The sequence below is a fragment of the Artemia franciscana genome, chromosome 8 (assembly GCF_032884065.1).
Source record: "Artemia franciscana chromosome 8, ASM3288406v1, whole genome shotgun sequence".
In the NCBI taxonomy this organism is placed as follows: Eukaryota; Metazoa; Arthropoda; class Branchiopoda; order Anostraca; family Artemiidae; genus Artemia; species Artemia franciscana.
Window position 1 is genome coordinate 40,280,890 of NC_088870.1, and position 27,256 is coordinate 40,308,145.

General features: G+C 36.0%; 2 protein-coding genes across 3 annotated transcripts in view; one reads left to right on the forward strand and one right to left on the reverse strand.

Annotated features, from left to right (window-relative positions):
* The window catches only part of LOC136030423 (probable cation-transporting ATPase 13A5), a 168,023-nt gene extending 166,586 nt beyond the window's left edge, over nt 1-1,437 (reverse strand). For both annotated transcript variants that reach the window (XM_065709391.1, XM_065709392.1), the window contains exon 1: nt 1,300-1,437. In XM_065709391.1, coding sequence (XP_065565463.1) covers nt 1,300-1,422 — 123 coding nt within the window. In that variant the 5' untranslated portion in view covers nt 1,423-1,437. The remainder of the gene's footprint in view (nt 1-1,299) is intronic.
* Nucleotides 1,438-5,250: 3,813 nt separating this feature from the next.
* Nucleotides 5,251-22,201, forward strand: LOC136029832 (uncharacterized). The gene is made up of 3 exons (XM_065708289.1): nt 5,251-5,368; nt 12,876-13,082; nt 21,679-22,201. Exons 1-3 carry the CDS (start codon nt 5,286-5,288, stop codon nt 21,908-21,910), a joined length of 522 nt encoding a protein of 173 aa, XP_065564361.1. The 5' UTR covers nt 5,251-5,285; the 3' UTR covers nt 21,911-22,201.
* Nucleotides 22,202-27,256: the final 5,055 nt, after the last annotated feature.

Genomic DNA, 27,256 nt, shown 5'->3' on the forward strand with positions numbered 1-27,256 from the left:
TAATTTGGATAACAATTATTACGTCAAAAGATTGGCTTTTTACGCTTATTCCGAATACAGAAATTTTCATCAAGTTTAACGTTACCCATCAGAAGCAAAGAGCCTTAAAAATATGCCTGATTTTGAAAAAAAAGGAAAAATGCCCCCCAAAAGTCAAGCGATCTTAACATAAGCCACACCGTCAGATTTAGAATATCAGATAATTTTACCCTAGAGGCTTATAGTTACTATTGAAAAAAATGTAGAATTATATTGTTGTTTTTTCTGTGAGAAAAAAGATCATTAATTTTTTTTTTTTTTTTTTTTTTTTATGTTCACACAAAGATTTTGTTTTGATGCCAATTCTATACACTTAAATTCTAATAATTTTAAAGTAACCCATCTCTGTTATTAGCAAAAGATTACTTGCATAACTTTAGAAAAAGGGAGATACGCCATAAAAATATAAAATACAGACATAATTTATACTATAGAATTTTAAATGTCCTAGAAATCTAGGTCAGAGATTTCAAGGCGTTATCTATGATAATAGAAAATTTTGCATTACTCCTGAGAAGGCTTTTTTTATTCGTGTTAGTTGTGTCAGCGTACCCGGTAAGATCTAGTTGAACCGCATTGATAAAGTTCTAGTGCTCTTTTCAAGCAACAGAAGAAGAGCTACTGCTATTGTGTGTTGCAAGACAAAATTTATGTATTTTTTTTATGATTGAAAAGCTATTCAAACAGTGTTTCCTTATGCCCCCCCCATCTAAATTTTTATAGCTACATCCACCAAAATAGCTTACCAACACAAAGAAAAACTACAGTAGTATTCTCATTTCTCGTTTTATCTTATTTTTCATTATATTTTTATCATCATTTTTCATCATCAGCACCATCATTTATCATCATATCTCATTTTAGATTAATCATATTTCATTTTAGACTAATTAACTATCTAAAGCTACTAGCTTTTACAATTTGAAAAGACAACAAAAGACTGTCTTTCAGGATATAGTTTGTTTTTGCCAATAAATTTATAAGTCAACGAGAGGGCCGTAGTTAAAGAACAGCATGTTTTTGAAGAAAAATATATTTTACATACGTTTTTGCGACCATTTTACGACTCGGAGAAATATCATAGGGGAGAGAGAAAGACATTTTACCTACGTTTTTACGACCATTTTACGAATCGGAGAAATATTATAGCGGAGAGGTTCAAACCCAGTAAACCCTCCTTTTTTCCTCTGTGATACGCCCGTGGTCAGTAGACATTCGCTACCGTATAGTTAGCCTTTATCCAATTAAGTTTATGCTTACCATCTCGTCGGGCTCCCCATAATTTACTTTTTCCTGAATCTTATCATTTGGTGTGAAATTCCCACTTTTTCCCATCGCTTTGTTGGTTACTATCGATACAATAACTGAAGAACTTAGATTCATAATTGATAAGGATTTTCTACATTATCTTATCTTTTTGCAAATGTGTACATAGCGTTGGATTAACCAAGACTACAGATAAATATAATCTTTTCTATTACAGCATTTTATTATGGTGATAAACAGAAGTTTAAGTATACTCCGTACATTAATGAAGTAGGTGAAACTGACCGGGGGAGGATGGAGCTGACAGTATACCATCTAAAGCTCAAAAGAGGTAAGAGGAAGGGCATCAGAGACGGTGCTCCAGCGTTGCTGTAGGAAAGACCCATAAGACATCAATGTGTTACATTTTTCAGAGCCACTTCATTTGGAAAGGGCGGTTTTAAAACTTTCAAACGGGGTAATTCGATTGGAAATTGAAACTTTGGTTGCCTTTTTAAGTGCTAATAGTAATTAGAGAGCAACCAGTCCCCTTTCTTACCTTATTTTATATCACCCACCCCGTAACTTCCTGAGACATTCTATAGAAAATTTTATATAGCCATTTTGCTCAAAACAGTCAAAAGGTCATGTAAATATGCCTCTGGTGATCCCCACAAGACCTCGGGAAAGGGCTGCAAATGATATCAATCGGCAATGATATCAATTGTTTAAGCTTATGATTTTATAGCAGAAAAGGGGTATTTTGTGCAAAATCTTGGAAACGGCTGAGGGTATTAAGTTGAAACTTCCAGATATCCCTAGGGGGGCGCTAAGCTGAATCAAAAGATATTTTGCGCATCCATGAAAAGTGGATCTGCAAGTCTGAGGAATGGCTAAAGGTATCAAGAGGGAACTGTCAGGGAATCACAAGGGGGATGTTGAACAAAATCAAAAGACACTATGTGCATCCAGGTTGTCGAAAGGGCGTACCAGCAAAACACCAGGAACAGTTTAGGATACTAAGTTGAAACTTTCAAGGAATATTGAGGTGTACCCAACTAAATCAAAAGACAATATGTGTATCCAGGATGTCAAAAGGGCATAGCTACAGTATTATTAGGAACACCTAAGTGCATTAATTACTTACTCGTATACAGGATTTATTCAAAAACCAAAAAAAAAACAACAACAAAACATTTCACTCTCCTTAAACTTTCGCATGCTTGGAGTAATACCTTAAACATAGGAACAAAATTTAAAAATAGAAGAAAGTAAAAAACAAACTTACGCGGGTCCTGGTCGCAAAAACCCTTCCTAACAACAATTAATTCCGCCTACCACCACACCCAAAAACTCCTGCTTCCAACCAAAAAAAAAATATATTTTTTAATTTTTTGGGGGGAGGGGAACTTGAGGGCGAATGAAATTCAATTTAGCTCTGCTTCTAAAATCATACAACCAGAGACAAATGTCTTCAGATCTCAAAGGAAATCATACACATTCGTCGATTTTTTTGAAGATTCAGGCAAATTATTCCAAACATTTGGCCCAAAATGACGTACTGATAATAAAGATTTACTTCAAATATTTTGAGGTATTATTTGCATATAGTGTAGATAATTGTGTAGTTCATAACCAGAAATAAATAAAAATAGGAAACATTTATAAAGTAGTTCGGAATAATTCTTATACATGAATAATGCATGATAAAAATTTCTCTAGACCTGACAAAGGGATAATATTTAATTACACTTGTTTAGATCTAACTGATGTTTCTTTACTATTTCCTTACTCGCAGTACCTATTCAACACTCGCAGTGCCATGTTCTGCATCACACTTAATCGGTTCAAATGAAATGGAAACGTACTAGACCATATGCTCACGCAACATACTAAATACGGGTGGACGAAGGAGAAATAAATTAATCTCCACATAATTAGAGAATATATTTTCTAGTTTTCTCATCATTCCAACCTTCATTGCAATCTTACTACTAAAAAAAGACAGATAATTTTTAAAACTAAGACATTCATCAAAAATAACACCAAAATCCATTATATTCTTGTTACGCTTGACTTCATAATTATATATTTGTATATGAGTAGTCCAGGGGATAGTAATTAGAAGACCTATCATACATAAAAAACTTGATTCATTGATGATTTAACGAAATTTCACTTACTCTCATCCACCCATCTTTGCACAATATACCCTCTTTCATTATTTCTACGAAATGAGCTGAAGTTTTTGCTGCCACAGAAAAATGGGTATCATCAGCAAAACTGGGAAGGATTACCTTAAAATTAGAATAAACACCGGGCTATTATTTATAAGACTCCTAACAGAAAAGCTCAAGTCACTAATATATATTATGGAATGAAAGTGGACCTAAAACACAACCCTGGGGCACACCAAATTCAACTACTCTTTCACTCAACTTAGCATCTGACAATTCCACATATTACTTCCTACCTCTCAAAAAGAATTAAAAAGTCTTTCGTCTAATGTCTTTCCTCTAATTCCACAGTTTTATAGTTCCTGCATTGGAATTACATAGTCAACAATGAATATTAAGCTGAAACAACAAGTACTCATTTTGAAACTTTGGGTTGGAAATTGCCATTGAGTAGAGAAGACGACCCTGCAATCACGCATTCTTCGATGTCCCAACAGACGGAGAACTTTTCATTTCGACCAACTCGTTGCCTCAGACTTGAAACTAACTAATTAAATTAGATCTTGTTATTAATTTGCTCTGGTATTGACCTAAAAATCATAGAATTAAATTTATCATAACCCCAAGATGTGGTTCTTTACGTCATCTAAGTATCCTTTACTTAATAAGCTTCTAGATCTTAAATGAGGCCAGAGAAAACAGCTTCGGCAAAAATTTATATTCCCAATTTAGTTGGCTTAATAGCAGACGTTGTTGTAAGCTGTTACTCCCACTTGAAAGAAATAATTTTTTCATCAGTTGAATGGCGCTCTTGAAGAATAACGAGAAGGAATTTATTGTAGAAGTGATCCAGGACTAGCGGGACTTTATACAGCATAATTATATGCTAAACATACGTCAACTTTACACATGTAAGCTTATGTAAACTTTTTACAGCGTATTTACTGTTTTTCAATGGTCACGAACATCAGACCTGTAATTTCAGGCTTATCTAGATTATCCTGGACAAATTGAGTAACTGCCAAGACAGCTAGTTCTCTCGAGTGTCCCTTCCTGATCCCGAAATGAAACTTAGCGAAAAAGCTGTTCTTAAAAAAAAAATTTACTATTCTTACACACAAACAATTTTAAAATCAGATAAAATAAATATGGACTTATAGTTAGAGAGGCCTCTTGTATTACCCCTTCATGGAGTCTTATGACACCATCAGATTTATTACAAGAATTAAAGACTCTATTCTTAAAACCTAATTATATGGACTAATTATATGAAGAGTTTGGGTAAAGAGCTATGAGTCAACTTGACATAGACCTATCAATTCCTTTGGAACGTCCCTTTTTAACTTTGTGCAGCATGGGCATTCATTCAGCAGCTGAGATTGGTGTGAAAAATACGGATTAATTAGTGAGTCGGTCGAACACGGGCGGGTAAAGCGTTAACCTTTCTTCTCCAAAAATAATCATTGGTTAGTTATCAACCCTTCTTCGGAGATCCATTCGCGATATGGAATGCTTTCAATAAGTGAGTTGCTTAGCTGACCTTAGAGCGGGCTAAGCAATCTATAAACGCTTTTAAGTATGTTTAGCTAAACACAACAAGGCTTAATAAGCTTTTTTGTAAATCCTGTTCTCGGATGGATTGGCTTCGATGATCTTTCTCTAATTTAATATTTTTTGGTTCCTGTATTGGGTAATTAAAGGTATTTACCTTTTGTTTGTGAATTTAAAAAGTGCAACGTATATACTGCCATCTAAAACTCCTGCTAACTGCTTTTTAAATTTGTTCAGCGTTAAATTTGAATTTAAAGTTAGGCAAGGTTTAAAATGGAAAAAATGTCAGAGCAAAAATTGAAGTACATTGAATCAAGTGTTAAGTTTGTAACTGAAAAGTTTCAGTCAAAAATAGAGTAAGTATGGTGGAATTAGCATAATCTAATATTTTTTCTTATGTTTTGAACAATAATATTGTAGCCTAGGGTAGAACATAAAGTGTTTAGAAAATTAATTTTTATCTTGGTGTTGGCTAGATAGTGTTAGATGAGAGCATACTAGTTCGTATTAAATGACTTAAATCTCATGAAATTTTCTGTATTCAGCATATAAGGCTAAGTAAAAGTCATCACTAACCCTAGGCCTATAATCTTAATTATTACTCACACTAGCAAATGATTAAAGACTATGCTAGATTAGTTCTGCATTTGGTAAATTTATGACAGTTCATATAACTGAATTACTAAAACTGGTGCATGTAGGGATTTTGCCCTATTTCTTCAGTTGAAAAGGGACAAATCTGAAAAAAATGGCATTCAATTCTTCTGATTATGTGCTTTCATTTTAGTTATGAACTAGTTCTTTAGTTAACCATTTTATAAAATTTTATGTAGTAAATTAAATACAAAAAACGTTTTTTTTTAACTACAATTAAGGAGCAACATTAGAACTTAAAAGGGTAAAATTCTAGTTAATTGACTTCTTGCTATCTTGGAAAGGGTTAGGAAAATGAAACTTTTAGGGATGGGTCTACAGGCTGAAGTATGTCATGGGAAGGTATTTTGCAGTACCTACCTCCACTCCTTCTCCCTCAAGAGGGCCCTTACCTTTGGTGACCTTTAAAAATATGTGTGTTATAAAAGTGAAACCTTGCAAAATAGATCTTTTGCTTAATTAAAGTACAGCAAAATTGTTTTCAGCTTCATAACTTTGCTCAATTCTATTTTATAAGGTTTTAAAGATATGCAAATACATTTCCTAAATTTTGAAAAAAAAAAGATTGATATGGCTCAAAATTCTACTCAAATAGCAGGAATTACATTTTCAGAGCTAATGGCAGAGAAAAAGCAACTAGTAACTGAAAATTCAGATAAAATGTTGTTTTGTCAAAATTTCAATAGGTATAGACCTGTCATGTAGGCAAATTTCAGGGCCATCTAGAGAGAGAAGGAGTAGACATGGGTATTTTAAACCACCTTCCCAGGACACACTTTAGCCTGTAGACCCATCCCTGAAAGTTTCATTTTCCTAACCTAAACCCTTTCCAAGACAGCTAGAAGTCAATTAACTAGAATTTTACCCTAAAGAAACAGTAATTATTCCATATATGAAAGGGGTTGTCTCCTCCTCAATGTCCTGCTCTTATGCTAAAGTTTGACTCTTAGTTATGACTCTACTGTTTAAAACAATAAAAATACTTTAGTGTAAAGAGCAGTTGATTTGGCCCTATGGTGATTTTATCTAAAATCATTTATCAATTTATTATAAAGATCACATTTCATGTTGAGAGACTAAAAAGTCAGATATATGGGAGTGGTGAATTGCACTCTGTTGAATGAAATAAGTAAGTTGGCTACCAGAGTTAAGAGTGATTTGACCAGTTGAAGTGTTATATGTTGTATAGTAAAGTAAATAAAACTTGTGTTCTCTATATGGATTATAACATAAGTGGTGTCAGATGTGGGATACTTCACTGAATAAAGTGAAACTTAGATTTTCGGCTGATTAAACTGTAGTGTAAATTAAGTTAAAGAACCCAAAATTTTTTATAACATTTTGTGATGTTGAAATGTCACCATTTGGATTTTGTTTTTGTTACATCCTCCATATATTTTTGAATTGTGGATAGTGTTAGATGTTAGAAACAAAGAATATGTCCCAGTTTTGTGCTAAATTATCTACTATCTATAAGCTGAAAATATTCAATTCACAATCTGTTTGTGCTTCAGTTCTGATAGCTAGTTAAATAATCTGTGGAAAAATACATGTTTTACTGTTATTACAATTTGTGAAAAATATTTCCTGTATTAAACTGTTTTTATTAGTGGAGATAGTTGCTGGATTAGCATTGTGCTAATTTTTAAGACAATCATTGGTTTCTGTTGGTAGCTAGCTCTGCATTTACTGCATGTTCTTGGTGAATAAGGTTTGAGCCCCCCCCCCCAGTGGTGTCAGGGTACCATATGTGCAAGCTTACTTCATAGTACATTTGTGCAAGCTTTCATCTCACATTGCATGTGCTTCATTGCACATTTGAATGTGCTTTAATAGCACATTTAGGTATGCTTTCAAAGCACATTGTGAGTGCTTCATAGCACATTTGGGCATGCTTTTATAGCACATTGCAAGTACTTCATAGCATATTTGTGCATGCTCTCATAGCACATTTGTGCATGCTTTCATAGAATTTTGTGGGTGGAAACACATTTGTGTGTGCTTTCATAGCATTTTGTGGGTGCTTCATAGCACATCTCTGCATGCTTTTATAGCACACCACTGTGCTTCCTAGCACTTTTTGGAATGCCTATATCTCACTGACAGCCAAGTTTGTAGCTGTATGAGCCTGAAGAAGCAGGATAAGGGTAATGTATGAACAAGGTAACAGACATGGGCACAATAGTGCTTAGCTAAATACAAAGCCATGGAAATGGATGAAGAATGCCTGATGGCCATGTTTTGTGCCTCCATTGAGGTGACCATGGAATTAATTCAGGCTGAACTAGAGCAAGAAAGGGAGACTAGCTCATGGGAGATGCAGCAGCAGCTGGAATTGTTGACTTTGCAGTTTACCCCTCTGGTTCAAGCTCTACAGATAATCACAGATAATCAGAATGCTCCAGTTATAGCTGATAATACTATGATCCAGATCATCAAGTTCATGGATGGTATGGATATCAATGCATACCTCACAGCCTTTGAGCAAAATGCCACCCAAAATAACTGGATCCATGATACGTGGTCAGTTAGACTCCAGGCCTTGCTGACAGGTAAAGCCCCAGTAGCTGCTGTGATTGTTCCTACAGCTGATAGCTCTGACTACAACCTTGTGATAGAAGCTAATTTGAGAAGATTCCAAGTAACATCAGAAACTTATCACCAGTTATTCCTTACAACACAGAAGGAGGCAGACCAGTCATTTACCGATTATGTAAAAAGCTAGAGCAGCTGCTGACTCAATGGTTGGACGTTGCTGACTACACATTGATCTCGGCTGCAGATGGGCTGCAAAGAAAGATAGCCAATATCCTTAGAGAACTGGTGGTGGAACAATATATCACTTCCATTAAGAATGAACAACTATGCATCCACTTGAGAAAACTTGAGAGGAACCAACTCTTGTTGCTGTCTGCAAGGTAGCTGAAAACTTCTTTCTAGCCCACAAAGATGATAGAAGCAAAACATTGAAAGGAATCTCATATCAGTCCTCAAGAAAATAAATGACTCCAAAGGAAGCACAACTAGTTAAACCTGCAAATAAGCCAGTGAATGCAGAATCAGAAACAACAGGATCTAGCAGTCAAGACACTTCACACAAGAAAACTAACAGAGGGACACAAGGTTGTTTAAACTGTGGAAAGTTTGGTCAAGCTATTGACTGTAGAGAACCGAGGAGGCGAGAAAACTTGTTGGCTTGCAGTCCAAGTCCGTAAGAAAGAATTAAGGCAAGATTTCGTGTTAGGGGCAGGATAGACAGGGAGCCAGCAGAGCTCCTTATTGACAGTGGAGCATCCATCACTATTGTCCATGAAAGGTACATTGTAAGCTGGGGGGAACAAAGATTGTCCACCACGGAGATATATTGTGTCCACAATGGCTGTAAGCAATACACCCTACACAAGGGCTATGTAGAGATAGGATGTGGCAATTATACCTTCCAAGGCAATGTAGAAATTGCAGTTTCCTAGGATCTACCTGTAGAGACTATCATTGGAAGATTGCTGCCAGGATTCCTAAAACTTTGTAGTTGAAGTCTGTCTGTTTCTATTCTTTGGTCAACTAGAGCAAAAGACTATGCTGGACAGGAAGCTGAGACCCAAGCCCCTGCAATAAATCTCCCAGAAAGTGATGTTTCCCAGATTATGGTAGAGTGGGAGAATAGGAGGGGCAACATGAGAGAGAGAGAGAAAGAGTTGATGATGCCAACAAAAGAAGAAAGCAGAGTGAAGACACAGAAACTTTGAAGAAAAACCTTCAGAAGTTGATCCAGAACAGCTGACATCCAAGGGATTAGCTGACCTTCAACAACAAGGACAAAGTGTTTCACTCTGGCTTGTTCAGGCCAGGGTTTCAAGCTCATCCATGGTCTGATCTACAGGAAGATTGAGACCAGATTGGATATTGAAGAGATTACGCAGTTGGTAGTTCCCAAGCCTTGTAGGTTGTTTATGCTGAGACTTGCCCATGATTACCCAATGAGCAGCCACACTGGAGTTGCAAGCACTCTGGATTGAATCATCCATAGGTTCTACTGGCCAGGGGTATGTCAAGATGTCAAACGGCTTTTACATGCTTTGAGCCCTGCCAGCTAGTGGCAAAGCTTAAGCCAAGAAATAGGTCCCCATGTTACAACTGCTGGTTATTGAAAAGCATTTCAGGAGGATTGCAGCAGATATTGTGGAACTATTGGTACTATCTCACAACAGTCATTGATTCCTCTTGGTGATATAGGATTATTGCACTTGTTATCCTGAGGCAATTTCCCTTGAAATCTATGAATGCCAGGAAAATTGTAGAAACATTTGAGCAGTACTTCTGTCAGGTTGAAAACTTAAACGGGATGCTTGTTCTGCTTTTGAAGAAGTTCGTTATGGATAACCCAAGAGACTGGCATCGCTTTATCCCCTACGTCTTGTTTGCTTATCGAAAAAAGCCTCAAGCCTCGACGAGGTTTAGTCCCTCTGAGGTTCTTTATGGGCAGAGGCCAAGAGGTCCATTGGACATCATCAGGGAGCAATGAGCACATAAGATCTTGTCCGCGCGAGAACTTCAGCAAATCCTAAAAGAGGCTCATAAAATCTTCTGGAAGTGTCTGAAAGGCAGAAAACCCAACACAACAAAAAGGCGAAGCCACGAGATCTGCAGGTGGAACTCACTGAACTCGTAAATTGGAAACCAAATGGCAAGGACCCTTCAGGATATCTTGGAAAGTTGGGGCTGTAAACTACCAAGTCCTGCTCCTGGAAGGAAGGAAGAAGAAGAAGATTCTACACATCAATCTTCTTTGGAAAATTTCAGTGTAGGCTAACGGATTTCCTCCTCTTTGCTCATAAAGCTCAAGTATGTTTACATTTGACCAGGCAGTTTATTCTGGTAACCAGGATGACATCCAGACTGTGATAGATTCGCTAAGTCACCTTACAGTATAGAGAAAGAAAGGATTTTTGGGGATATAAATGGAATTTAGAAATTCCTTCTCGAAAAATCCTGGAAGAATATCAATGGTCAGACACCACATTGATACAAATAATGCCCATCCTCTGTGTCAGAAACTCTACAGAGTACCACAGAGTTCACAACAACTCATTGCTGAGTTGTTGTGAATGACGAAAAAGTCAAGTGAATGCTGGATTTGTGGATAATACAACCTTCTTCAAGTCCCTGTTGTTCTCTGGTAGTTGTGGTTGCCAAACCGGATGGAAGCATTTGTTTCTGTTTGGACTTCCAAGATTTAAATCGGTTATCTAAGTTTGATGCCTACCCCCTTCCCCGCATAGCTGAATTGCTGGAGGAAGTAGGTAACAAAAGGGTCTTCAATGTTTTAGATCTTACCAGAAGTAATTGCATTGTCCCATCTGTTGTAAATGCAAAAAAAAAATTAATAACAATGTTTGTCAATTTCTTTGTAGATGAGTATCAAGTCACTGCCTGTATTCCTGAAGAAGGTCTTCAAAGAGAAAAGAAACACCAATCTGTTCCAAGACTTTAAGGATAGTCTTAAGCAAAAAGGATAAGGATAGTTTAAGGATAGTCATATTTAAGCAAAAGGACATCAAACTCACCCGTTTTTTTAACTTACAAGTCACTAACCAAGCTGATAAAAAAAGAGAATATTTTGAGCTACAGGACGGTCTTTTATATCGGCGTACCAAAAGAAAAGATGGTTCAACTCATTTCCAACTAATGGTACCAGCGATGATTGCGACACGCCCTTTGTTATCCGTGATTTAATTTCGAATTTATCCATTTTTGACTTTCAAACAGTCCGCGTCGTTTTGGCTACTCCAATATTCGTAAATTCAAGTGTTTGGCTTTGGATATGTCAGTTTAGAAAGATTGTCAATGAAAACAAATTGCCTGCCAATTATGTATACTGTTACCCTTTTGTTTGTGTTCTTTTTCTTCAGGTGGAACAAAAGTTTTTTGTTTATAATCAAGGAATTCAGTGCCTTGCTTTGTATATTATAAGGTCATTATTTATTAACATTTATATATTTATTATTAATATATAGAAATCAAATAAAAATTAAAATATTTCATGAAAAAAATAAATATATTTCTAAAAATAAGCCTCTAAACAAAAAAAAAACAACAGATTGTTTCCCATATGGGGTGGGAGGACATCGTAATGAAAGATTTGAGGGGAATAACAATTTCCTGGGTGGGTGTAGAGGGAAGCTTAGAATATATTGGGATAAAGGAGGAGCGTAGGTAGCTCTGTTAGCTTCAGGTGGCTTGGTGATGCTGTGTTTTTAGTAGCAGAAGTAGTATTGTTTCTAAAAGTTTTCGGAAAGAAAGAAAGAAAACGCCTGTTAATTAGAAAACAATTTGTAATTAGAATTTATTTGTAACTAGAAAACAAAACAAATGAGCTCTTTGCCATATTTCTACGATTTTTGAGTAGCCTGCTAGTGCCAGGGGAGGGGGGGAGGGGGCTAATTGGTGCTCTCCACAGAAAAATACAATCGTTTTTTCTACACATGGTAGTTTATTTCAACCTTTCATTAAAATTACTTTATATATAAAATAAAGATACTGTATGTATTGTTTTTTCAAAGGGATATAACTCTAGTATTTACCTTCCATGATAGAAAAAAGTCAAAACTGAAAATTTTTATAAGACTATACAATTTAAAAAAGAAATTGTGAATGATTGGTTTTATCTATAAAAGAAATATACTTCTTTATTTTTGAAGAAATATACTTTAAGAAAAATCTGTGACCATGGGGGTAGTGGCCATGCTGATTTTAAGGGAATCTATAAAAAAAAAAATTCTAATGGAAATGAACAATAAAAGTTCCAACTTACAAGTATACTTTGGAAACAACGAAAATAAAGCCAAATTTTTTCATTGCCCATTTTTGAAAATCTTACTGCAGATAAGATAAAAAAAAAGCAAGGCTATTAGGTAGATTCATATTGAACTAGGAGTTGAATATATTTGTGTTTTATCCCTGATTATATGGATTAGTTTGATGGTTTTTGTCCTAAGGAAGACAGTAAACAAAATACTTTAGATGCTGGAAGCACTAAATCCCTTTTGAATTCAAATTTGTTCATACACGCAATATCTGTGTTTGTGGTCAAGTTCTGGTCAAAAAACAGACATACATATGAAGGTAAAAACTTTCACTAATCGCACTTTCTAGCATTTAGTCTGTGGATATTCCCGCTTATTTATATACAATATTGTATATTTTTTTTAGTATTCAGTTGTTTCGAACATGTTTCCCCTTCCTGAATGAGGCTGAAGCCAAAGTTTTCCACGAAAACCTACTAAAAACCGTTGCAAAATCTACAGAAGCTGAAATGGAAGCCACATTGTTAGGAGACTCTGAGGAGGCTACTGAATATCGAGAACGATTCAACGTTTTTGATACAATGTTGTGTACCACGGATGGCTCTAAAGCTTGGTAAGTAGGCATAACACTTTCTACCTTACCTTTTTGTTTATTCTGTGAGGGGGAATGTGAACAACCAGGTATAAGAACATATTTGGGGGGAATATATTGAGAGGCGGTTTGTGGGAGAGTGGTAGAGGGGACACTTGCCCATGGTGTAGAAATATGAGGGGAGCCAAATTTTAAGTGAATAATCGAGCATTTATAATTAGTTTAGAATTTTGGAATGTGTAATACAGTAGAGGGCATATTTGGCTGTAGGCTAATTACAAGCAAATTGAGTCCGAAATTTTCATTTGCGGGAGAGTGGTAGAGGGGACACTTGCCCATGGTGTAGAAATATGAGGGGAGCCAAATTTTAAGTGAATAATCGAGCATTTATAATTAGTTTAGAATTTTGGAATGTGTAATACAGTAGAGGGCATATTTGGCTGTAGGCTAATTACAAGCAAATTGAGTCCGAAATTTTCATTTTTTCCCATATCTTTTTCCATATAAAGTAAGAAAAGTCAGATTTGAATAAATACAAAATTAAGAATAAATGAAAATTTTGCTAAAACTTGGCCTGAAAATTTTTGGGAGACAAGGTGAGGGAGGAGAGCCCTAATCAGTAGTAATAAAGATTCTGCTCTGTGCGGAAGAGAGGCTGGAATCGCCACTGAGTATATTGGACTGCTGTCACAATTGTGACAACAGTGATTATTACTGTTGAAAATAACATATTTTGCAAAATATATAGGGGGATATATTTTCTTTCTGTCTTGACAGCTGTTAGTCAGACAGTCATTCACTAGCTATTGAAGAGTGAACTCCTATAATCGGATTACTTTTTCAAGTTAAAAGGATTAAATTTGATATTGTTTTGGATTTTTTATTGCGTAATTTGATGCAATAATAGACATCTACGTGCGGATTATAGCAATTATTATGGCGGTCACTCAAGCAAAGTTTGATGAAGGAATGAAACGGCTTCAGGCGTCACTGGATAAAATATTAGCAGAACAGAAAAGTTTTTCGGTCTCAATAGTTGCTCTTCAAGAGGAAGTTAGGAAATAATCAGCAGAAAATGCTAATATACAAGATGAAGCAAAAAAGCTTTGAAATGATCTAGAGCAAGAAAAATTGCGGAATAACGATTTGGAGAGTAGGCTTTTGGAAATCGAAGTGAGAGAAAGGAGATTAAATTTGATTGTTCATGGTCTGCCTGCTGAAAAGCATAATCAATCAGTGACTAGCAACGTAATGTCTCTTCTTTCTGACAAATTGCAAGTTACCGAGGGCATTTCTCTTACAAAGTGTTATCGCCTTAAGAGAAATAGCAGTTCAAACATTACTAGTAGGAAAACTAGTGTTCGACCGGCCCCTGTTTTTATATCGCTAGACACGGATCGTAGTATTCAGTCGATTCTCAGTGAGGTAAATAAGTTGAAGGGTAGTGGAATTCGCATTTGCAGTGATTTCCCACCAAAGCTAAATTTTCTACGGAATGAGCTATTGTCTAAGGGAAAGGAGATGCGTGATTCAGGTTCGGTTCATCTTACGCGTATTAAACAAAAAGGGAGCAAATTATCGCTAGAATGTAAAAAGTCTCCGTCTTCACAGTGGATTAAGATTGACTAGTTACGGTGATTAATAATGATATTTCATTTGGTGAGATTACTTTTATTATTTTACAATATGTAATGTTTCTCTGTTCATACGATGGCATTTTTTTCCCCCTCTGTAGGGAAAAAATATTCTATTTTTTGTCCCTCTGTAGCTTATTATGTGTTTATTTTATGTCTTTTTCTTTCTTTTTTTGTGTGTGTTTCTATTTATATGAAGTAATTGAGTGCAATAATTTTTCAGTGTCCGCATTTCATCTTACAATGAATATGTTCCATTTCTCTCTCCTGTTTCTATTTATTTTCAAGCAGTTTCTTTTTCTTTCATTATTTTCGAGTTCTCACTGGTTCAGTTGTTTTTGCTATTTTAAGACTCAGACGGTATGCATTTTGCGAAAGTTTCTGCTAGTTCGGATCATAATTCTGATTTTGTACATTGGATGATAATTGTATTGGGGATAGACTGAGATACCTTGAGTCTAACCCTTTTGATTTTTCCATATTCCAGAGCCATGATAAATTTCCAGGAAATAAGATAAATGACGGTGGGCTAATTAACTTTCCAAATTGTAAATATAAATTACCTTCCGAAGTTTCTGATCTTCCCAGTACCGGTGTTGTGAGAACAGGATTTTTAAATTGTATGGGTTTTTTTAGTTCACAGGATGATCTTGCCGATGTAGTTCATAAACTATCTTGTCATGTCGTTGGATTCTGTGAGACTTTTCTTACAGACCTGACTCCTCAGGTTGTTTTTCCTGGATATCAATTTATTTTTAAAAACCGATTGACTAGGCGCCAGGGTGGTTTAGCAGTACTAGTTAAAGAAGGGATCTCTTTTCGACGCATTGCAAATCTGGAAGGTTCTCATGAGGAAATGCTTTTTGAAGTAATGGTGACTGAAATTAGTCTTGGAAAAAAACATGTTTTTTTTTGCGTAGTATACCGACCGCCTTCTTCTCCAGTCAAATCTTTCCTCTCTAAACTCCATGATTTTTTGCATCAACCCCATTTTCAAAATAAAGATGTAATCCTTTCCGGAGATTTCAATATTGACCTTCTAGAAGCTTCAAATGAATCTTCTGTTGAGTTATTGTCTTCTTGCTTTTCTGCGTGTCTGCTTCCTACTTGCCTGATACCTACAAGAATTTCACCTAGTTCTGCGTCTCTCATTGATAATATTTTTACATCTTTAACTATTCAAGCAAATTTTGCTGTTTTAAGTGATATATCGGATCATTTCCTGCTGGTTTCAGATTTAGCTCTTACTTATAAAATACCACAGGTAAGTAAGGAACGTCAAGGACGGTTAATAAATAAAATAACATTAAAGCACCTGAATGAAAGCCTTGGACTATTGGATTGGCAGAAGGTAGTATCCACGGAGGATACAGATATGGCAACTGATAATTTTCTAAGAAATTTCAATTGCTGCCTTGATTCTAGTTGCCCATTTGTTACGATTAAAATTTGCAGAGAAAAATTTCCTATAAGGCCATGGATAACGTCTGGAATTTTGATATCAGTTAAGAAAAAAAATCAGTTATTTAAAAAGCAGTTAAAGAATCCAACTGATTATAATATTAAAAATTTTAGAATTTTCAAAAATAAATTAACCACAATGATACGTTTGTCGAAACAATTGTATTATAAAAAGTCTTTCGAAGAAGCTCAAAATTCTCCTCGCAAAACGTGGTCTTTAATTAATTATTTTATAAAAAAAGAAAGTAAGTCGAATTTTCCAGAAGTTATTAGTTTAAAAGATGGTTCGACTACTAATAAATCGGAGAAAGTGGCTTTTTTGAATACTTATTTTGCTAAAATAGGAGAGAAAATTGTTTCATCAGTAATGAACCAGTTTGATTCACGTAGTAATAAACATTTTTCTTCATACCTTCCATCTCCTCAAAGTAATTCAATTTTTCTCGGGCCTATTTCTCATTCTGAAATAACAAAAATAGTGTGTGATCTAAATCGAAGTAATTCAGCGGGAATTGACGGGTCTAGTTCTAAAATTGTTAAAGAAATACTGTCTGCAATAATATTACCATTACAGCATATAATTAATCTTTCATTTAAAACTGGAGTTTTCCCATCTGCTTTTAAAGAAGCGCGGATAGTTCCGCTTCACAAAGGTGACTCTCCTGAAAATCCATCAAATTACCGCCCTATTTCTATTCTGTCAGCATTTTCTAAAATACTTGAGAAGGCAATTTATAAGAGGTTTTATGACTTTCTTAAATCGTCTAATTTCTTCACAAATTCCCAGTTTGGTTTCCGATCTGGACACAACACTGAACATGCTATCGTTGCTCTCATCCAATATATTCATGAATGCTTAGATAGAGGTGAAATTCCAGCAACAATATATTTAGATTTTAAAAAAGCATTCGATACAATATCCCATTGTATTCTTTTTAGTAAATTGGATAATTGTGGTGTGCGTGGACCGGCGTTGGATCTAGTTAAATCTTATCTTGATAAGAGAAAGCAACGATTAGATGGAGGCAATTTCCTCTCTTCGCCTGTACCTCAGTCTTCGAAGGTTGGGATACCTCAGGGCTCTGTCCTAGGTCCTCTCCTTTTTTTAATTTATATAAATGATTTTCACCGCGCTTTTACATCCCCGAGTCTCAACACACATTTTGCTGATGATACGGCAGTTTCAATTTCTGAAAAGAATGACGAGGAGCTGGAGGCAAAACTGAATACTGCATTTTCTAATGTTCTTGATTGGTGTTCTTCAAATTTTATTGCTTTGAATGTATCAAAAACTAATTTCATAATTTACGGCAGAAAGTCAAATATCTGCCCTCGTATTACCCGAGTTACTTCTTCAAAGTATCTATTATCAATATCTCATGTGAAAATGATAAAGTACCTTGGACTTGTGATTGACGAAAGCTTATGTGTTAAAACACACATTCAAAATCTACGATTAAAGATTTCAAGGTATGTTGGTTTAATGCGAAGGTTGAAGCTTTGTTTGCCCTACTCTGCTTTACGAAGTATTTATTTTGCTCTGATTCAGACTAATATTAATTATTGTTCTCTAGTATATTTATCTACATTTAAAAGCCATATTAAACCAATACAGATTTTACAAAATAAAGCCCTAAGAATCCTTAAACTTTTTATTCCATCACCTATTGAACTTCCAAATAAGTCTTCTACTGCATCTTTATATACTTATCTAGATATACTTCCAGTCTCTCAACAATTTGCTTTTGGAGCAATTCTTTTCAAAATCAATTATGACATTAAGAAATTACCGCCATATTGCCTCCATCAAAGTTTGTTCTCCCAATCACAAGATTTACATAATTATAACACTCGACAAAAAAAGGATATCTACATTGACAAGTATAATACTGAGAGATCTAAATTCGCTCCGTTTGTGTCAATAGCTCGGTGCTGGGATGCTCACAAGACTCTTATTGATAATTTTTCCTCTATCCATTTGATAAAAAGGAAACTTAAATTTCATTTAGTTCAGGATTTTTTTTAATTAAGTATATTTTTAGTAAGGCAATGTTTTTGTATGGTTCGTTGCTCTGGGTGATTATGGGCCTCTCAGCTATCTTCCAGTATTAATTTATATTTAATAATATGGACATTTTTAATTTCTTCAATAGTATTGAATGATCCTGGGCTAGCTGCTACTTTCATATTATTGTTGTGTTATTGTATCTTTGCCGCCATGTTTATCTTTGTATTGTAGTGTGTTATTATTTTATCTTTGTCTAGGCCTAGTTTTTCGAGCTTGTCTCCCCATGGGCCTATGTCATTTATATATACATGTATGTGCGATTAATAAATAAATGAACTTGAACTTGTTGTCCTGTAGTAGCTCAGTGGATTGATGCTCTGCTTTGCAAAACGGGACCAGGGTTGAATTCTAGTTGCTGCAGGGTTAGATGGTAGGCTTGTTACCCGTCTTTCAAACAGTTTGTACTAACAAGCTGTAAATAAGGAGCAACTCGTTTTAATAGGACCTAAACATCCCAAAAAAGGAAATGATAATAATTAACACATCAAAGAATTGACTTTCATGCTGATGAACATGCTGATTTTTATGCTGATAAACTTAATTAAGTTTAATGTCATCTGTCAAAAGCTACAAGCCTGGGAAAATTTTCTGATTTTCAAAAAAGGGGGGAAATCGATTGACCCAAAAAGTCAATCGATATTGATGAAAATGTCACTATCAGATTCAGCATATAAGACAACCGTATTGAAGAGGTTTTAAGCTTTTCTCTACAAAGATGTGGAATTTTGATGAAAGATCAAGGATGCGTTTTTTATGGCACTTGGTATTAACCATGTGACATATAGCAATCGCAAATTCTGTTGGTCTGTCTGTCTGTCAGTCCTGGTTTTGCTACTTTAGGCACTTCCAGGTAAGCTAGGACGATGAAATTTGGCAGGCATATCAGGGACCGGACCAGATTAAATTAAAAATAGTCATTTTCCCCATTTGACCATCTGGGGTGGGGGGGGGTGGGTGGGATGCCCGTTAATTCGGAAAAAATAGAAAAATGAAGTATTTTTAACTTACGAACGGTTGACCAGATCTTAATTAAATTTGATGTTTGGAAGAATATCGTGTCTCAGAGCTGTTATTTCAAATCCCGACCGGATGTGGTGACATTGGGGGGGAGTTGGGAGGGGGAAACCTAAAATCTTGGAAAACACTTAGAGTGGAGAGATCGAGATGAAACTTGGTGGGGAAATAAGCACAAGTCCTAGATACATGATTGACATAACCGGAACGGATTCGCTCTCTTTGGGGTAGTTGGGGGGGGGGTTAATTCTGAAAAATTAGAAAAAATGAGGTATTTTTAACTTACGAACGGGTGATCAGATCTCATTGAAATTTGATATTTATTTATTTGGATCTGGTGACATTGGGGGACTTTAGAGGGAGGTCTAAAATCATTAAAAACGCTTAGATTGGAGGGATCGGGATGAAACTTGACGTATTTTGACTTACGAAGGAGTGATCGGATCCTCATGAAACTTCATATTTAGAAGGACCTCGTAACTCAGATCTCTTATTTTAAATCTCAATTGGATCCAGTTTCATGGGGGGGGGACCGGAAATCTTAGAAAATACTTAAAGCGGTGAGATCAGGATGAAACTGGATGGGAAGAACAAAAACCTGCTACGATACGTGATAAGATACGTGAATGACATAACTGGACAGGATTTGCCCTCTTTGGTGAAGTTGGGGGGGGGGGGGGGGTAATTTGGAAAAATTAGGTAATTGTAACTTACGAAAGGGTGACCAGATCTTAATAAAATTTGATATTTAGAAGAATCTTGTGCTTTACACCTCTAATTTTAAATTCCGACCAGATCCTGTGATACTGGGGGGAGTTGGAGGGGAAAATAGGAATTCTTGGAAAACGTGAAAATTGGGGTATTTTTATCTTACGAATAGGAGCTCGCATCTTAATGCAATATGATATTTAGAAGGAATTCATGTCTCAGAGCTCTTATGTCCAATCCGGACCAGATCTTTTGACATTGGGGGGAGTTGGAGGGGGAAATATTGGGAAAAATTTGGAGTGGGGGAATCGGGATGAAGCTTGGTGGATAGAATGAGCAAATGTCCTTGATACGTGATTGACGTAACCGTACTGGATTTGCTCTCTTTTGGGGAGTTGGGGGGAGGGGTTCAGTGATTTGGCGAGTTTGGAGCTTCTGGACGTGCTAGGACGATGAAAATTGGTTGGCGTGTCAGGGAACTGCACAAATTGACTTGATAAAGTTGTTTTCCCAGATTTGATCATCTGGGGGGCTGAAGGGAGAGAAAAACTTAGAAAAAATGTGGTATTTATAACTTACGAGTGGGTGATCGGATCTTAATGAATTTTGATATTTAGAAGGACATCGTGACTCAGAGCTCTTATTTTAAATCCTGACCGGCATTAAGTTTCTGATTTTCCTTTTAAATCAATCTATTGATTCTTAGAATTTGTTAGAGCTCATACCATATGACCTCTTGGCTCTTAGCCCTTCTTGCCTCGTCACAAGTGCCATATGAGCTCTTAGCTCTTGTTGTTTTTTATTTTGTTTTTTTCAGGTGTGATTGTATTTAGTAAATTTCCCAGAAGATTAGAAGAGGGCTGATTTGGACGGAAATCAAAAGTTCTAAGGCCCTTCTCAGCGAATAAAAAGATTGTAGAGTACCTAGCCCCCTCTTTGCCCCTTGTAAAAAACGCTTGCCTTGTAAAAAAGAGAGTTATTTTTACCAGTTAAGAATGCCGCTTGTTTAGTTTTGACCCGCCTCACAAGAAAATCCTTTTATGCATCTTTATAAGATTAGAAATTAATGTGTAATTGGTAATATGGTATTTTGGAAATGACCATATCCACGTTTATTCTTATGTGTGGGGGTGGGGGCTACACAAAAAACTTTGGAAAACATCAATATTGGTTTATATGTATATATATATATATATATATATATATATATATATATATATATATATATATATATATATAATGCGCTATCCCACTCAGATAGGAGGATATCTGAATCCAGATGAGAAAATTCGTATGTATAAAAAAAGAAAATTTACTTGCTTCTAAAATCTTGTGACCCAAAAACTTGTCGTTCTCTTTATTTACCGCTTCGCAAAAAAAGAGCTAGTGAGGCTTGGCGTTCTTTTTACTGACTAAAATGTCTCATTCACCGTGACAGCTTTATCGCTAGGTGATTTTATCAACGCAGGTAGGGTATCAAAACGGCGGGTCTATTTGTTTTCCAGAAATAAACAATAATTTAGTTGTTTTGCCAAAATTTCTTGCAGAGATAAACCAATAGAACTTATCTAAATAGAATTTTAAACACGGATATTTAAAAATAGTTTAAAATAATTAATAAATCGTAAATAGCTAATAATTATTTATTAATCAACTATTAATTTATAATAAATAAAAATAAGGAAAAAACTTGAAAATAGTAATAAAATTCCACCTTATTTAATTTTTTTAGGCGACCCACTGGGAACCCAAGAGAAGATTCAGCACCGCAAAGATACAAAGAGGCCGATCAGACTTTTACTATTATGAAAACGCAACAAGCAGAACTGTTCAACGAGTTGGCAAATTTGAAGTCACAACAGGACAGAAATATAGCTGAAATTGAAAACAATGAAAAAGAAATAAAAGAGCTGGGGAAAAAATATCGAAAAATTATTTCCTTGCTAAACAGTGTTGACAATTAGCATTCTCCTTGTAGAGTAGTACGCGTAATTTTAACCTCGGCCTGAATTTTATAAGTGTGACACATGTTTTCGAAATTATTTTTTTATTATTAATTTATCTTTTGACCATGATTTTGAATCGACTGGAAAAATAAGGGGTAAAGTAGAAAATACTCTAAGCTAAACCAAGATCCTAGAAAACGTTCCAAGGCTCTGTCAAATTAGTACCAAATGAGAACGTGTTTTGTTGGTTCAGAAATAATATTTGAGTAAGTTTCTATTTTGATATCTAATAAATGTGATGAAATTTTGTTTTTATATAATTTTGGCTATAGAATTTTTTTTGCTGCTGCTATTTTAAATTACAGGTTCGGTGTCATTTGGTTGAACGATATGAGATCAACACACAGCTTGAGAACGCTGGTACTACTATATTACAGTAAATTACAGGTTCGGTGCTCTACAGTTCGGTAATTACAGGTTCGGTAAATTACAGGTATGCTGGTAAATTACAGGTTCGGTGTCATTTGGTTGAACGATATGAGATCAACACACAGCTTGAGAACGCTGATACTACTATATTACAGTAAATTACAGGTTCGGTGCTCTACAGTTCGGTAATTACAGGTTCGGTAAATTACAGGTGTGCTGGTAAATTACAGGTTCGGTGTCATTTGGTTGAACGATATGATATCAACACACAGCTTGAGAACGCTGGTACTACTATATTACAGTAAATTACAGGTTCGGTGCTCTACAGTTCGGTAATTACAGGTTCGGTAAATTACAGGTATGCTGGTAAATTACAGGTTCGGTGTCATTTGGTTGAACGATATGAGATCAACACACAGCTTGAGAACGCTGGTACTACTATATTACAGTAAATTACAGGTACGGTGCTCTACAGTTCGGTAATTACAGGTTCGGTAAATTACAGGTATGATGGTAAATTACAGGTTCGGTGTCATTTGGTTGAACGATATGATATCAACACACAGCTTGAGAACGCTGGTACTACTATATTACAGTGAATTACAGGTTCGGTGCTCTACAGTTCGGTAATTACAGGTTCGGTGTCATTTGGTTGAACGATATGAGATCAACACACAGCTTGAGAACGCTGGTACTACTATATTACAGTAAATTACAGGTTCGGTGCTCTACAGTTCGGTAATTACAGGTTCGGTAAATTACAGGTATGCTGGTAAATTACAGGTTCGGTGTCATTTGGTTGAACGATATGATATCAACACACAGCTTGAGAACGCTGGTACTACTATATTACAGTAAATTACAGGTTCGGTGCTCTACAGTTCGGTAATTACAGGCTCGGTAAATTACAGGTATGCTGGTAAATTACAGGTTCGGTGTCATTTGGTTGAACGATATGATATCAACACACAGCTTGAGAACGCTGGTAGTACTATAAAATACTTATAATAAAATAGGAATTAAAATAGTTGTAGTATGTACTGCGTCTTATATATATTCCGTAAAGATCAAAAAACATCGTATATATCATTTCAAGTACCAGCAACACTGAAAATTAAATCTATTTCCTTGAATTTTTCCGACTAATGGTCCGACTTCGTCAGCAATGAGAGGCTTCTGCAGCTCACAAAGCAGTTTCGGTTTTTGACTCAAGCAGCCGAGCGAACCTTACGATGGTTCGGGCACCTGCTTCGAATGCCACCACATCTTCCTGCAAAGACGATCTACGACTTCGACCCTATCAAAGCCGGTCGGAAGTGACCTCGCGGCCGACCGAAGAAACGTTGGTCCGACAGCCTGTCCGAGTTTTTGACGATGGCAAACATCAGACAGGGCGAAGAGGAAATACTCGCCATGGACCGAAGCGGATGGAGGAGGCAGACGCCACTCTCTACACCGAGCAGCGCCCGACAGGAGACTTAATTCAAGTTAGGTGAAACTTACACAACTATATATATCTTGAAAAATTAAGAAAAATCAGGAATTCAATTTTTAATGAAAATGACATCCGTAGGCAGTTATTGAGTTCCTGGCTGTAGTGAGGGTCGAACTTAAAAATTAAAAATGTGGTGAACAATCTTTGAAATTTAAGCTACATCCAAATGGTTTAAGGTGTAGCTTTATTTGAAACTGCAGTTGTCGTTGGGACGTTTGAATTTTTACTGACGGTAAACGTTGTCAGATTCAGCTGAATAGTTTTGCGCATTTATTGTCATGTTTCAACGTGACACTATTGTAGAAAAAGTGATACTGCCCGGGAAGCAACCAAAATTAATTTTGAAACAAGCAAAAGAATTTGGGCCTAGGGGTCAAAAAGTGTTTCGGCTTTGATGCTATAAAGAACAAAGGCAAAACAAACAAGACAAACAACATCTTCGAATTGAACACAATTATTTCTCCACAAAAGTAATCTTTTTATCTTTAGTTAGTGAGTTCAATTGATTTTTTCGAAGGGACGCTAAGACTGAAATTTTTTGTAAGAAAGGGAGAATGAAAGGGTTGTAAAAAAGAACATTTTAAGCCACAATCGCTCAATTTTTCAAAATTACGCACTTTTTACGCACATAAATATTACAGTAAAATTAAACTTTGAACTGATGAGCTTTCAGCAATTAATATAATTATATATCAAATATCCAGTTTAATTTTATTAGTTCTTTCCAAGACTGTTCAAGACATATATAGTTGCACTACAAAAAAGAGTTTGGATACTGCCCCCTACCCTAGCTGAATAAAGTCTAAAGCCTACTGAATCATTGGAAGTTCTCTGCAAGCGAACTATATTACAATTTTTTTCCATTTATTACAGCAGTGAAATTGAAAATAAAATTACAATGAAATAAAATCTTAAGCTGATGATCTTTCGACAGTTAATATCGTTATATATCCAATATTCAGTTTGATTTTATTTGTACTTTCCAAGACTGTTCAAGACAAATATAGTTTTCAGTAAAGTGCCAATGGCCTAGTAGGTTTTAGATTTTTTACAGTGACGGAGGCAATACCCAAACTCTTGTTTGAAGTGATTTTTGTTCGTTTCAAACTTGATTTGCTTATTCAATTTAAGCTTTAATCGTTTTTCGATTTAATTATTCAGGTATATTAGTACCTGCCGTATGTTTTTTGCTATGATTGTTTTTTTTTCTGTTTGTCTTGGGTTTCATTTGTTCAATAATGTTGGGCCTTGGAAAGAGGTTCAGGAGTCAGGTCCCATGGTTTTTGGAATAAAATGTCTTTAATAAGTAGTTTTTTGGAGGGGAGGGGGTTGGGACATGGAGGAAGAGCCAGGAGTCAAGTCTCATGATTTATGGAATAAAATGTCGTTAATAAGTAGTTTTTTGGAGGTTAGGGGGGTTGGGTCATGAAGGAAGATCCAAGGGTCAGCTCCCATGATTTTTTTGAATAAAATATCGTTAATAAGTTATTTTTGGGGGAGTTGAGTACAGGCTATGGAGGCCCAGGGGTTGGCCTCCATAAATTCTTGAATAAAATATAGTTAATGATTTTTTAGGGCGGGGACAAGCCATGGAGGGCCATACGTCAGTTCTCATAAGCTTTGGAATAAAATCTGGTTAATAAACTTTTTGAGAGGAGAGACATGGAGGGCCAGTTTTCCGCTTCCATAAGTTCTGGAATAAAATATTGTTAGAAATTAACTTTATTTGGGGGGCTGGCAGAGAGGGCCATGTTTCAGATCGGGGGGGGGATTGTTGTTTTTGCCCTCTGATCACTTTTGACTCTTAAAAACAGAACCAGAACTTTTAATTTCCAATCGAATGAGACCCTTCTAAGGTTTATATGCGACCATCCCTTCCATGAGAACCAAATATACCCCCATGGCATAACTTACAACGCCTGCCTCTAGGCTCTAAAGGGTTGTGTCAAGCCCAGAGTTTTTATTATCTGATGTTTAAACTAATTTTAACAAGCTCAAAATTTTTACCGGATGGGTTTGGGAAAAAAAGGAGTGAGAAGGGGGGCTAGCTGACATCCGATCTGTTTTTACTCTAAAAGTGAACTAGAACTTTCAATTTTCTATGAAATGAGTCCCTTCTGAAGTGTATGCGAGCACCCCGTCCGCAACAATCATATATACCCGCAGGGCATAACTTATAACACTTGCCCCGGACTTGCAGGGTTTTGTCGACCTCAGAGTTCTGTTATCTGATATTTCAACTATTTTGAAAAAATGGCTATCTCAAATTTTTATCGGATGGGTTCGGGGGAAAAGAGTGTGGGGGGGGGTCTAGTGGTCCTTTGATCTCTTTTGACTCTTAATAAGTGAAATATTAATTTCAATTTCCTATAAAATGAGTCCCTTCTGAAGTTTTTACGAGCATCCTTCCATAAGAACGATATATGCCCCAGGGTATAAATTACAACGCCTGCCACCAGGCTCTGGGGGTTTGTGTCAACCCCGGAGTTTTCTTATCTAATTTTTGAACTAATTTTAACAAAATGGCTATCTCAAAATCTTTATCAGTTGGGTCCGAGAAAAAGGACATGGGGGAGGCTAGTTGCCCTCCTATATCTTTTGACTCCCAGGGCATAAATTATTCCCTGGGAGTTGCCCCAGCTATAGTTAATAATCTTTTTGAGGGGAGGGACATGGAGGGTCAGTTTTCCGCTTTCATAAGTTCTGGAATAAAATATTGTTAAAAATTAACTTTTTTTGAGGTGGGGGTGGCAGAGAGGGCTATGGTTCAGATCGGGGGGGATTATTGTTGTTGCCCTCTGATCACTTTTAACTCTTAAAAACAGAACTAGAGCTTTCAATTTACAATCAAATGAGCCCCCTCTAAGGTTTATATGCGACCATCCCTCCATGAGAACCAAATATACCCCCATGGCATAACTTACAACGCCTGCATCCAGGATCTAAAGGGTTGTGTCAACACCGGAATTTTTATTATCTGATGTATAAATTAATTTTAACAAAATGGCTATTTCAAAATTTTTACCGGGTGGGTTTTGGGAAAAAAGGAGTGAAGAGGGGGGCCAGCTGACATCTGATCTGTTTTTACTCTTAAAAATTAAACTAGAACTTTCAATTTCCTATGAAAGGAGTCCCCTCTGAAGTTTCTACGAGCACCCCTTCCATAAGAACCATTTATGTTCCCAGAGCATAACTTACGACGCCTGCCCTCAGATTTTTTTTATCTGAACTTCGAACTATTTTCGACAAAATGGCTGTGTAGAATTTTTATCGGATTGGTTTGGGGAAAAAGAGCATGGGGGGCTAGTTTCCCTCCGATATCTTCATACTCTTAAAATTTTAACTAGAACTTTCAATTTCCTATCAAATGAGCCCCCGCTGAAGTTCATACAAGCAACCCTTCCGTAGCACCCATATATGATCCCAGGACATAACTCACA